Below are 13025 nucleotides of genomic sequence, written 5' to 3'. Positions count from 1 at the left end.
GTCAAGAAGAACACGACTCAGAACGTGTTAAAGTGAGAAATTATTTGGCTTCGATATATTTTTCTGAAGTTCTGTTTGAATAAAAACGCGCAAATTACGAACACAGTCAAAACGGCGAAAACGAAGGCGGCTGTGTTTGCGTCACAGATAACCGGCCCGAATCGTCGGCGCAATTTTGTGACTTCAAGCTCGACACCACGAATTCAAAATGTGACAGTAAGTGCATGGGAATTTCATCTTTAAAATACTAGTCTCTCAGCTGAAGACACGAACCTTTCTTACCAAATAAACTTATCTCGACTCCGCGAGCTCCTCTGCTCGGATATAGGTACTTATTTATCTTTGTATTCCTTTGCACGGCTTCCTTTTGCACAGCCCTACGGATTGTACTCAATATTTGTGGGACGCTTAAACTTCGTCGTCAAGGGTATGACGCGATATCGTTAATGCGTCCTGCTCCTCTTGCACACGTGGGCACGGTCACAGTCTCCGCATAATGTGAAAGACTACGTGAAATAAATATAAAGCCCCGCTTTAACTGAGTGGCGTGAACATACCTGCGTGGCCTAGGGGTAGAGTAAGTTGCGACCCAAGCGTTAGGGGTTCGATTCCCGACTAATAACCGCAATTTTTTTTCAGCGCAGTTCATTTCCTGTGTGTACTTACATGTCCTAATGACTTTTGCGTCATGTTGCGACAATCAGTCTTTCAACTTCTAAACACTTCACATTCCACATCTCTGCATGTGACATCACGACCATCTCGACCAATACGGCTTTTCTGCACACACCGGCGACCATGTCACCTACGCCGGGTTCTCCGCTGAACGCTACCCCTAACGCCGTCGCGCTAGTAGGGACCTTTAAAACAGGAAGACGCTATCGTTTAGAGGGATAGGTGAACAATGAGGCACCAGTGCGTATGCGCGGGACAATAATTCGAAGGGCGTTATTGTTCTGCCTATGCGCACTGCGCCCCGCAATTTCCCTATCCCCCTAATCAATAGAGTCCTCGTATTCAAAAACTAACTAATATCGCGCAGCCGTCAACAACTTAGCTTGCTAACGCACTGAGACCGGCGGCGATAAGCGGGGAAATAGGTAGAGTTCGCGCAAGCACACTAAGTCCTTTCCAGTACGAGCGTCGTCTGCTACGCTGCTCTCTTCACAAGGACACACGCTATGCAACACACTGTTTGCAAAACAAAAAAGGTCTTAAGTGGAAAACAGAAAGACAGAAAAGCGCCTTTGAAAGATTCCGATATTTTACGCCTTCTAGCAACTCGAAAATTACAAAAGCAATTCATGCCGCCGTTATTGTGTTCTATCTTCAAAGCAGGCTAGTGGAAACCAAATGGTTCACTTTCCAGGCAATACTTGGCGCATGTTGACAAATCTCCTTGTTGCTATTTTTATGATAACTGCGTTTCGCGTGCGTAAGCTGCAGGAATACAAAAGACAAAGAGAACGCGCGTCACAGTGACTTATCTTAGTCCTGCACGTATTCTACTTTTTACCGTTTTTTTTAGACACATATCGTCTGGCAGTGTGGGTGTCCTAGCGAAAAGAACAGCGTAGAAGAGAACGCAGACGCCAGGATTGAGGGCTTGCGCGAAATCTCGCCTGTTTCTTCGCTTGCCGCCTTTATACGGCGGTGACATGCCGCGCAGTTGAACGTCGCGCAGTGTTAACGAAAATCTGGGATTGTGTACTTCGTTTTTATTATTTCAATTATTGTTCCTTGGTATATTTTCGTTCATTGCTTACAATCGCCTCCTTATTGCTCCGTAATCATGTTTTGCCTTTATTTCTTACTGGGTTCGTTTTCGTCGGGATGTTACTTGTATTTTTTTAGGGGGGTGGGGGGTGGGAGGGGGATATTTATTTTTTATTTGTACCATTTTTATTTACTTTTTGTTCTGCACAATTTGGCATTTAAGGCTGCGTTTTCCGCCATGTTTGACGTTTATGTACCATCACTTGTTTTTCACAACCTTTCCTTTGTGCTGCACTTTTATGCTTCATTATTTCCGAGCCCCCTTGACAGCATACCTTTCCTTGCTTCTCTTTTTCAGTTTCTGTATATTTTATAATTCTCACCCCGCCCTAAATATATTCAGCCCTTACGAGGCCTCTAAGCTGTACCGTGAATAATAATATTTCGGAAGCAAAATACAAATTCAATTCGTATGACTTCGCTTACAGATCTTGAAATTGAGATGATCGCCATAGCACAGCCCAGCGTGTGCTTAGTCAGCAGAAGTCTTAGTACAATCTCAACGCTACCCATTCAATACATTGAAAAAATTCTGGAATTGCTTTTGCCGGGGAGAACTCCGGCGAGCGCTGTCCAACTAATTCAGAACGCAAATACATAACTTGGAATATTTATTATCCAACCAGCTGCTTTTGTGAAAACTGAGAGGGGTCTCTGGTCATTTTCCCAAGCGAGGGACACATGGGTTATCCCGGCTTCCTGCACCCAGAAGCGCGATGCGCCAGCCGAACTTGCGCCAGAACATGTAGTTTAATATCGCTGAGATCAAGTAGAGGGAGCTTCTCCTGTGTTCTGTACTTGTGCCTTCTTCGTACGTGTGTTCGCTTAGTTTTCGATCGCAGCACAGCGTCCTTTGCGCAGTCAGCCTCAGTCTTACCGGACATGGCCTGGTAAACCTGCACCGGCGGCTGCGAGGAAAACGGCAGCTCTTCGGGGACCGGCTGTGCCGCCGCGGTCGGCGCTACCTCCGCTGCCTGGACGGTCTCGGTGACCGGGTAGCCCTCGGGTATGGTCGTCATGTGGTCCTGAGTCTGGTCGGAATCCCTGAGAGCGAGCGGAGTGTCACTTTATGCCTGTTTATAATTACTTATATAGAGAGATGTCTTGCGCAAAAAGGTAGTGCATAAATCAGTAGACGAATACAATCGCAACGCAAAGGTCGACGTAATAAGCACTTAAAAAGATATATTGTCTTAGTTCAGCGAGCAAAGAACCTAATAAATATTGTTCCCGGCCTTCGGCTCTATGAAGGAAGCATTCATTACTTAATAAACTCAGTTCGAGACTAGGATTAATGAACGTCTACATGACGAAAATGAGCATCCAACATAAAAATGTCGCAAACCAATGCCTTAAATTTAACGACATACATGGCTTCCAGATTGCGGCAGTGCCACCTGATGTAGCAGAAGTGATAGCGCCGACGATGCTGATGCAGCTCCCACAAAATTGAAAGCACACGATGATGTCAGGGTAATTTGGTACATTATTTTCTGCGATGTTAATTTTTGTTATCCTCATAGGAAAACCGCAGCAGTCGATTGTGCGCAGTACGTGCAGATTTGAATGCACTCCATTCGGAACGTAGGAAGGGTGCCCGCAATTAAGAAGGGCTGGAAATTTTATTTCTAATGTTATGATAAAAACCTACCCCCGATTTAAGTTCGCTAGGCAGTCTTCCAGAGTACCCCTCAAGTTTCTTCCTCAAAAGTGTACAAACTGTTCGAGAACATCAGTTAAGGGGACGTTTCACGAACTAAATAAACGACTTCTGCATAAATTTCACATTGATGGTTTTATTATGGTGAGGTTCGTGTGCCCAGAGCTTTATTCTTCTCATAAAATACCGCTTGGAGATATATAGCAGCGATGGAACGCTCAATATATATTGAGGAGTAATATAGGCTTCAATGCAGACTGAATCTAAGCTTTCTGAATGTCATTCGGGCGCCGATTGTGTGCACGCACTATTTTAAACTCAAACAAACAATGAGGACAACCCCGCCAGGCTCTTCCTGCTGCTAAACTCCAGCAACTCGGCATTTGATACCTCCGCAGACGTTTTCTAAACTTGAAAAGACGTTTTCCCAGTCTAGCGTTCGTGGTGTCCGCCTCTCTTCTGTCCTTGTCTTTAACGCTAGTTACCATATGCCTTGAATGTAGAGAAACTTCGAGTCCAACTTGGAATGTTTTCGCACGCGTGTGCGCATCAAACTTGGGACGCCGCCAGTGAAGCCGAGCGTCATGAGGTTCATAATTTTTTGTTTTTGTCTTCCTTATTAGATAAAAGCAGACAACGGAAGAAAGATGAGGAACTCATTAAGGCATACATACGAAGGAAGCGAACAGTCACCGAAACCAAGCAGCTTTAGAAAATGTTTGTGTTTTGTTTTTTACATTTGTGGGGATCTATGATAAGTGACTCAAGGTTAACTTATCACAAAAGGTTAACTTATTAGAAAACAGAATAAAAATAAGCGCAAGCTGCCGGAGGTATCCGAGCCCACGACCTTCGAATTTCGCGTCCGCTGTCCTACAAACTGAGCTACGGTGGCGGCTGTTGAAACTTCTGCATTGGGGGGTATTTATGTTTGCGTGTAACCTAACCTTGAGAGCCTAATCTACTGCTTTCTAAAAAGTGAACTTTCAGCAATGGAAAAGTTGCACTATTAATTTACCTCAGATAACCGAAACTAAAAATAAAAAGAAACATACCGTTATCTGACTTGGTTCCGGTGACTTTTGGCTTCCTTATAACATACAAGTGCATTAGCGATAGCAATGCGAAAGCTGCCGAACACTAAGACTCGTTATAGTTCCTTTTTTTAACTTTTATTCAAAAACATTTTACTGACATCGTAAATCGTACTCGTGGAAAAGGCTGGTGGTGGCAGCTGCTAAACTTCCCTCTCGTTCCTTTCTAGCTTACAAAAGCTTTCAAAACAGCCTCTTTGTCAGCACATAGCGGTAGTCTGTCCTTCGAGGCCAACTGCATTCTGCCTCTATAGTACGTCTGACACTAGGATATAGTAATTAAAAAAAATGATACTCTTCATGCAATCAACTGTTGCTGTTATAATTACGTTCCCCTAGCTATGCAAGTGAGTTTGCGCCAACGCTGCACGCAAGAAGCGGAAGCATGCTTACCATCTTTTTTTTAATTTCATCTTCTGCACTATCGCCTAGCCCCGCCGCGGTGGCTCAGTGGTTAGGAGCTCGACTACTGATCCGGAGTTCCCGGGTTCGAACCCGACCGCGGCGGCTGCATTTGTATGGAGGAAAAACGCTAAGGCGCCCGTGTGCTGTGCGATGTCAGTGCACGTTAAAGATCCCCAGGTGGTCGAAATTATTCCGGAGCCCTCCACTACGGCACCTCTTCTTCCTTTCTTCTTTCACTCCCTCCTTTATCCCTTCCCTTACGGCGCGGTTCACTGTCCAACGATATATGAGACAGATACTGCGCCATTTCCTTTCCCCCCAAAAAACCAACTATTATTATTATTATTATTATTATTATTATTATTATTATTATTATTATTATTATTATTATTATTATTATTATTATCGCCTAAATTGTACGTTTTTCCTCCTCAATAGCACGAAACTGGTTTTTGTAACCGTCAAAACAAATTCGCGCCAGAAGTCCTCGCTTTTCCTTTCAACGTGCCTAGACATGCTCGCTAGAAACAAATTTATCGCCAGTCACAAGTCGAGGAGTTCGCAAAAATGACATGGCCAGCGACAGAAATAAATTTTTCACGAATCACCCAGATGTTCTCCAGCTCGCCACTGGCTGCATGAGGTGCACATCGGGGCCTGCGGCCATTTGAAAAATCAAGTGCAGATCCAAATTAGCAAAACCTGGTTCCTTCATATACTTTTAACCGCAGGTCAAGCCTTCGAGCACGGAGCCCCACAGCTCGGGTACCCACCCCTGCATACAAATGCAACAGAGCAAAATTGGAGAGCACGCACCTGTTGGCTTCGGGGGGCGCCTTTTTCATGAAGCCCCGTAACCGAGAGAATAGGGAGGGCTTCGGAGGAGGTTGGTCCTTGAACACCGCGACGGGATTCTGGGAGCTCGTCACAGGCTCACCCGTCGTCGTCCTGTGAAGGGGATATATAGCTTCAGTTGGCGCGCTCCCGTGACGAAGGTCCCGCACCACGGAGCTGGTACACTTTGCTGTTTCCTCGCCTCAGAAAGGAAAAGGAAAACACAAAATGGCAGAAGCGCAGACAATAGCACCTCTCGCACTGCGAGCAATGATAGCAGACTACCATGGGGCAGCACGAAGCAAAGTGGACCTGGTTTGAGGGGGAGCCTCACTCCACTAGACAAAGGAGATTGTAGTATCGCTCGGGTGAAGCAGTAATGAAATTCAGCATGCTAGTGGCTTAGATCAAGATGAGCAAACTTCATAGAGCTATGCTAACACTAAATAGCTGCTGCTGCTGCAACACGAATTCGCTGCTGCTGGCTATTTCCGGAACGACAGGAAACATCTATTAGTGCCATAGGTTTACTGTATAGCCCCCCCCCCCCCCCCCCAAAAAACGCCCATGTGAGGACATTTCGATGCATCTGAAAAAGCGTAATGTCGTTGACATTCATTCAGATTATGCCACTGTGGCACGCTGATTGTTTGGTGTTGTTTGATCGCTGGTGTTGTTTGAGGATTTCAAAACTTTTTACGCACTGGCACCTTTAGTCAACACAGTGATCGTAAAGTTAAGGACATTATTACAACGACAGGTGTTAACCTATTGTTGTTGTTGTTGTTGCTTCTGCTGCTGTTGTTGCTGTTGTTGTTGTCGTTGTCGTTGTCGTCGTCATCGTTGTTGTTGTTGTTAGTACTAGTAGTTAGTAGTAGTTGGCGTAACCGGGGGGGTGCGTTGCCAAGGTAGCCACTGTCAGGGTGGCTACCATAGAGGGAGGAGGATACGACGAGCGGAGAAATGAGCAACCGGAGGATGGCTGCTACAAGAGTCATCCGAATGTGGCTATCGTAGAAGGAGGCGCGTATGGCCAGAGGACGGCTACCATGGAAGGAGTAGGGTATGGAGGAGTGCGCACGATTGCGTAACCGGGAAGTGGTTGCCACGGGAGCCACACATAGTGTGGTTACTGTGGAAGGAAGAAATTGTGGCGAGAGTGGACGAATGCGTGACCGGAGGTTGGCCGCCGTGGAAGGAGTACGGTATGGCGAGAGCGTATGAAGGCGCAACCGTAGTGTGGCTGCCACGGAAGCCATCCGAAGAGTGGCGGTCGTGGAAAGAGGGAGGAGAGTAGAGCGGAGGAATGTAGTTGTGTCCGTCCGCAACGGCTGTTGCGAAGCGCACCACCCGAGAAGAGGCGCACCTAGACTGGCTTACTGGAAAGCAGCGCTCATCGAATAACGGGCATGTGTGGAAAACTAAATAGAGCGCTCTGTAATAAACCATAAATATTGCACCATTTTCATCTCATAATGACCTGTATTTTCCTGTATATAAAGCAAAATATGCAATGCAGGCGTTGACGTGTCCAGTCATAGGCCTGTGGAACACACCTGACAATAATATCAAATGCTCAAACACTTCATGCTTCTTGAACCCAAAAAATGAATAATACCTCTTATCTACTATTTAATAAAGTTAGTTGTGCATTTTCTTTCGGTCTTTGCAGTGGATCGGTGGATTTTTTTTTTAGTTGCGTCATTAGAATTTTCCCTCGATCGCTTCTGATCACATAGTGAACCGATTTTCTTGTTTTGTTTTTCATGGCCCGTTCCCCAACACCTTTTTGTTTCAGGCCTTCCTTCTAATAATATCTGTAACAATGTCTGCACTGGTATTTATTTTTATATTTATTTATTTATTTATTTATTCTGATTTAAAATGTATTACCTCAATAAATTGTGAAAAACAATACCTCAACAGCGGTCGCAGAATATTGCGTCACAAAGCGGTAACCATCCCACGAGATTGAATTTCCGTTGTCTTCCTAGGCAAGCACTACCTCCTGCTGTACTTTCGGCGTACTTTCGGATCGCCCAAGAGTTTTTTTTAGTTTTACTGTAGCTCCAAATACCGCAGTTACTGCTTACTCCTGATTCGAAGGGCGGTCACTGCTGACTACAAACAAAGAGGCAAGCTAAACGCCGCTGACTCACGCAGGCTCCTCTGGCTGTGGGGGCTGAGGTGGCGGCTCTCCTCCACTCTTGAAAAAGGGAAACCTGAAAAATCCTTTCTTTGGCTTCGGCTGAGGCTCGTCCATCACTGGACGAGGGGACGCGCCGGGTGCGCTGCCTTTGCGTGGTGACGATGGCAGGGGCATGTCCAGGTCGAGAGGAGGAGGCAGGGGCATGTCCAGGTCGAGAGGAGGAGGCAGTGGCATGTCCAGGTCGAGAGGAGGAGGCAGCGGCATGTCCAGGTCAAGAGGTGGAGGCAAGTCGGAGGTAGTCACTGCTTCGGCCGGAACAGCCACGTCCATTTCGAAAGCAGGCGGCACATCGAAATGGGGAGGCAGTTCTTCGCTCTCCTGTTCAAGATTTTTCACTTTCTGTTCGTGGGGAACGCTGCCCGCCCTGCTTGCGGTACCGCTGCCAGTGCCCTGAAGGAGGACGCGCAATTGTGCATTAGGTCACGTTGGAGCTTTGTCCACACTCGTAGATGTTTTAAAGCCTAACTGAAACCGGCAGTGGCATTGGTGCTCGTTGTGATGGTCTTTACTCAAGTATGAACATTTAAAAGGCATATATTTGTTTTTGAATCATACTGTCACTTCAAACCTAGACATGGGCACTCACTAATAAAGATGAGTTTCTTCCTCGGTAAAGTTAGGTTACTGTCAGAGTTCTTCCATTCCACCTCTCGTGATCTGATGGCATGGTATGGCATGGTACGGTACGGTACGGTATGGAAGTTGGGCTTAAGGTCAGATGGACTGTCAGAGATTCCGCAGTGGAGGCTTTGGGATTAATTTAGGCCACCTAGGATTCTTTAAGGAGCATTGATATTGCACAGTGCCCAAGCGTTCTTCCATTTTGCCTCCATCGAAATGCGGAAACCGTTGCCCGAACTTAATACCGCCTGCTTAGGCTGAGCAGTCGAACGCCACAGGAGGTTAGCCACTGTAGCGAGGTCTCAGTATCTGAAGAACAAACACAGGCTGCATACGAAAGTCAAACTGGGGACAATACTACCTCTTCTAGGAGAATACTCATGGCTTTATTTTATTTATTTACAAATACCGCTGTCTCGGAGGAGAGACATAGCAGGGGGGGGGGGGGGGGGTACATACATTAGTAAAAACAAATAACATGGCTAGCATAGAAATAGATAACATATAAGTATTAAAAACAGATCAACAGGTCAAATTCTCAGGCAACTGATTAACGAACTCTTCAATTAACAATGGGCGAAGTGAGCCGTCCAGTCGATTCTAAATTTCAACAGTTAGCGGGAAAAAGGAAAATTTAAAGCAATCTATATGTGGTTTGAAAGGAACAATGTTTAATGGGTGGTTCTGTCGCGTTGCACGTGCGCTTGAGGGCACAAATGAGAAAGGTGCCTGAATGCAGATGACGAATGAACGACCTTGTGCAACACGATGATGCGTTCACATGCGCGCCTATGGTCTAATGTTTGCAAAGATAAAGTGTGCACATGTGAAGAAGTTGAAAAGTTGCGATCGTACCGGCCGAAGATGAATCGTATTGCTTTTTTTTTAACTGATTCTAAACGGTCAATGTCTCGCGTGTGTTGAGGGGACCAACAGTTAAGGCGTATTCCAGGGTCGGTCGAACTAGTGATTTGTAAGCAGTTAATTTACATACCTTCGGGGCATTTTTTAAGGTTCGTTTGAAATAGCCAAGTTTGCGATATGCTTTCTTAGAAATGTTGTTAATATGAGCATTCTATTTTACGTTATAAGAAAAAATAACACCAGGATATGTGAACTCGCTGACATGGGTCAAGCAGTTACCGTTTTTGCTGTAAGAGAAATGCAGCGGATTTTTTTTTGTTACCGAAGTCCATCGCAACTGTTTTAGTGAAATTAATTTTTATTTGCCATGCGTTCCTTTATTCACAGAACAATGAAAACACTTTGTTTAGTTGCTGTTGATCATGGGCGTTAGCAATGTTGCGATAAAGCACGCTGTCATCGGCGCATAAGCGTAACTTCACTGCGGTGTCATTAATAACATTTGCTGCATCATTAATGAAAATTATAATACAGGCCCGAGCTCCGATCTTTGGGGCACATATGAAGTTACAGTGACTGACGATGACAGTGCATGGTTGAAGTGACGAACTGGGATCTTAAGTATAAGTAGTCAGTTATCCAATCGAGTAACTTATTGCCGTTAAATATGGTACGTAGTTGACAATGAAGCTTATTATTGCAGACCATGTCAAATGCTTTGAAATAAACTATAAATAATGCATCGATTTGATCCCGGTTATTTAATGCGGAAGCTATGTCGTGAGTAAATTCGAGTGTGTAACAGTGAAAAAACCAGATCGAAAACCGTGCTGACAGTGTGACAGTAGATTATCACAAGTTAAGTACTGAACAATGTGCTTGTAAATAATGTGCTCAAGAAGCTTGCAGCGAGTGGAAATTAGGGAGATCCGTCGGTAATTTCTGATTTGTTGTGTATCGCCAGATTTAAACACCGGGATGACATTGGCAATTTTCCAAGCCTGGGGAACAGAGGACGTGTTCAGTGATTAATTTAAAATGACTGTAAGATAACGGGCACTCCATTTCGAGTACCTCTTTAAGAACATATTAGGTTTGGCGTCTGGTCCCGCACTTTTAGTTGTGTCAACTGTTAATAGCAGATTGTGAACCTCAGCGTAACTTATTTCGAGGTTGGGCAACTGGTGTTCCGAGCTATGAATGAAAAGAGGATTGGTACCATCATCAAGATGAGAGACAGAGTGAAAGTAGCTTTCAAACAGTTTCGTAAGAAATAACAACAACTGTCTCATATTCTATATGCATCTCGCAGTGGCTACAAGAACGAAATACTTTGCTGCCTCCGGTCAAACTCTACTCGTAAAAAGAACCAGCGAGAAAAAGAGACAGGACTACAGGAAACGCAACACACAGTCGCCGGCAACTGTGTGTGCGTGTGTATGCTACTTCTAGTCCTGTGTTTTTTTTTTCGCTGGTTCTTTTTCCTAGTAGACATGAACCAACTGGCCCAGCAATTCACTCTTCCGGTCGAACCCTGAGGGATGGTTTTAAGGCAAAAATGCTTTTAACTCAAGCACCAGTACATTTTTCTAATGTGCGAGGTGCGGAGAACCGCGTCACATGTAGTTGTGTCGTGCAGGTGGGACTGGGAGCGAGTTCACGCATAAGGTGAAGGATGTGCGCGGTACTGCTATAGCTATCGCTGGTGGCAGACGACGGACGAAGCTGCCACACTCACACTTAGATCCGCGCAACTAAGGGTGGAACGTAAACGGTTAGATGAGATGTTTTGATGGCATCCGTGATGCAAAGATGAACTCGTGTGAACTCCGAGAGACAGTGGGAGGACCAGTATGTGTGCTGTGGTACATAGGGTCACGAAGAGTTGTATGTGACCTAAAGACTGAAGAACAAGAAACATGGCCGAGTTTCGGCTTGCATGAACGATAAATAAACGACAGATAACTGAGTGTGCACGACACCAGAACACAGGACACTCTGTTCCGTCTTGTGCTCTGGTTTCCCCTCCTGTCTGCTTCATGAAGTGTATTTAGCACGAACACAAGGCTTAAATACATACCAATATTTCTTTGGTGCAACGAGGGCGTAGAGGCAGAACATCCGCCTCGCGTGCAAGAGGACCAGGGCTTGAATCACGGGGCTGCGCAATTCTCGACCGGGTTTTTTAAAAAAACTCCGCGTGTCGATGGAATTGCATATGCAGGCCTGGGGTGCGGCCTTATCCCGGGGACCAGAACCGACAACGCGCTCCCTCATCAGAACAGGATTTGGCCACCCTGGTGTATTACTTGGCCACAACCTTCTATGAACAAACCAATTAACCCTCGGCCCTCAGTCCCCAGAGGCTGCGGAGCAACTAACCAAGGAGGCGGTCAGACCTGTGACGCCGCAGAGGGAGCTAAGAATAATAGGTTCCGGACAGGCCGCCGTTGGAACCGAAACCTGGTAACGCTTAAGGCCCGTTTCACATGCATGCGATTTTCACCTGCGACACTGCGAATTCTGTCGGTATGCGACTGGGGAGGGCCTTCGGTCTAGTCGCAGACGGCTTGCGATCGAGTTCCGTCCGGTTGGAACTCAGTCGCAGCGTCGGTGTGTTCGCTCTGCGACTGACCATTGGGGAGCGCCGAGACGGCGTGCGACGTGCGGTCACGTGGGCACTGTTACCGCGGTGGAAGCAAAAGTGTTTATTCTAATCAAAACATACGGAATAATGCCTTGCATCTAAAAATACGCTGGTCATAAAATCATCAACACATTCTTTGTGATGTTTCTGTCGCGTTTAATAATGGGTTGTCTATGCAAACATCAAGGAACCTTGCCTATTCCTCTGACCGAATTCGTTGTGTCGGTGTCGCGTGTGAAAGCAGTGACCGAAAATCGCACTGCGACCTCACCGACTACACCGGATATTTTCGGTCCAGTCGCAGCATGTGAAACGGGCCCTAGAACCTTATGCGGTGAGCCTAGCCTAGCAGTGCTACTCTAGGAACTTTCGGGCATTAAATGGGATGTCATAGTGCTTAACGAAGTTATCAGGACCGGTGAGGCGTACACAGCACTAACAGGAGGGTGATATCGCTATCGCGGATTAGCGGATAGACAAGAACTAGGTGTGAGATTCCACATCAATAAGGATATAGCTGGGAACATAGAGGAATTCTATAGTGTTAACGAGAGGGCGGCAGCTATCGTAATTAAGCTCAACAGGAGGTACAAGCTGGAGGTGGTCCAGGCCTTCAAGCCTACATCCAGTGATGGTGACCACATCGTTGAAAGGTTGAAAAACCAGAGTACGCTGTACTTATTGGCAATTTTGATACGGAGGTGGGAAAGAAACAGGCTGGCGACCGGACGGTTGGCGCCTACGTGTTAGGTTCTAGGAATAGCAGGGGAGAATTATTTGTAGAGTTCGCAGATAGAGATAATTTACGGATCATGAATACCTTCTTCCCCCAAACGAGAGAACAAGAAGTGTACTGGAAAAGCCCCAATGGTCAGACTAAAAATGAAATCGACTTCATGCTATGCGCTCACCCTG

General features: G+C 45.9%; 1 protein-coding gene across 1 annotated transcript in view; it reads right to left on the bottom strand.

The window, feature by feature from the left end:
* The window catches only part of LOC144120132 (neprilysin-1-like), a 120759-nt gene that overhangs the window by 81842 nt on the left and 25892 nt on the right, over nt 1-13025 (bottom strand). The window contains exons 5-7 of the mRNA XM_077652571.1: nt 7929-8368; nt 5752-5883; nt 2654-2820 (exon numbers count right to left, since the gene is read on the bottom strand). Coding sequence (XP_077508697.1) covers nt 2654-2820; nt 5752-5883; nt 7929-8368 — 739 coding nt within the window. The remainder of the gene's footprint in view (nt 1-2653; nt 2821-5751; nt 5884-7928; nt 8369-13025) is intronic.

This window comes from Amblyomma americanum, chromosome 2 (genome assembly GCF_052857255.1).
Source record: "Amblyomma americanum isolate KBUSLIRL-KWMA chromosome 2, ASM5285725v1, whole genome shotgun sequence".
NCBI classification, from domain to species: Eukaryota; Metazoa; Arthropoda; class Arachnida; order Ixodida; family Ixodidae; genus Amblyomma; species Amblyomma americanum.
The sequence above is the reverse complement of the archived record's forward strand: the minus strand, read 5'-3'. Positions and strand labels throughout refer to the sequence as shown.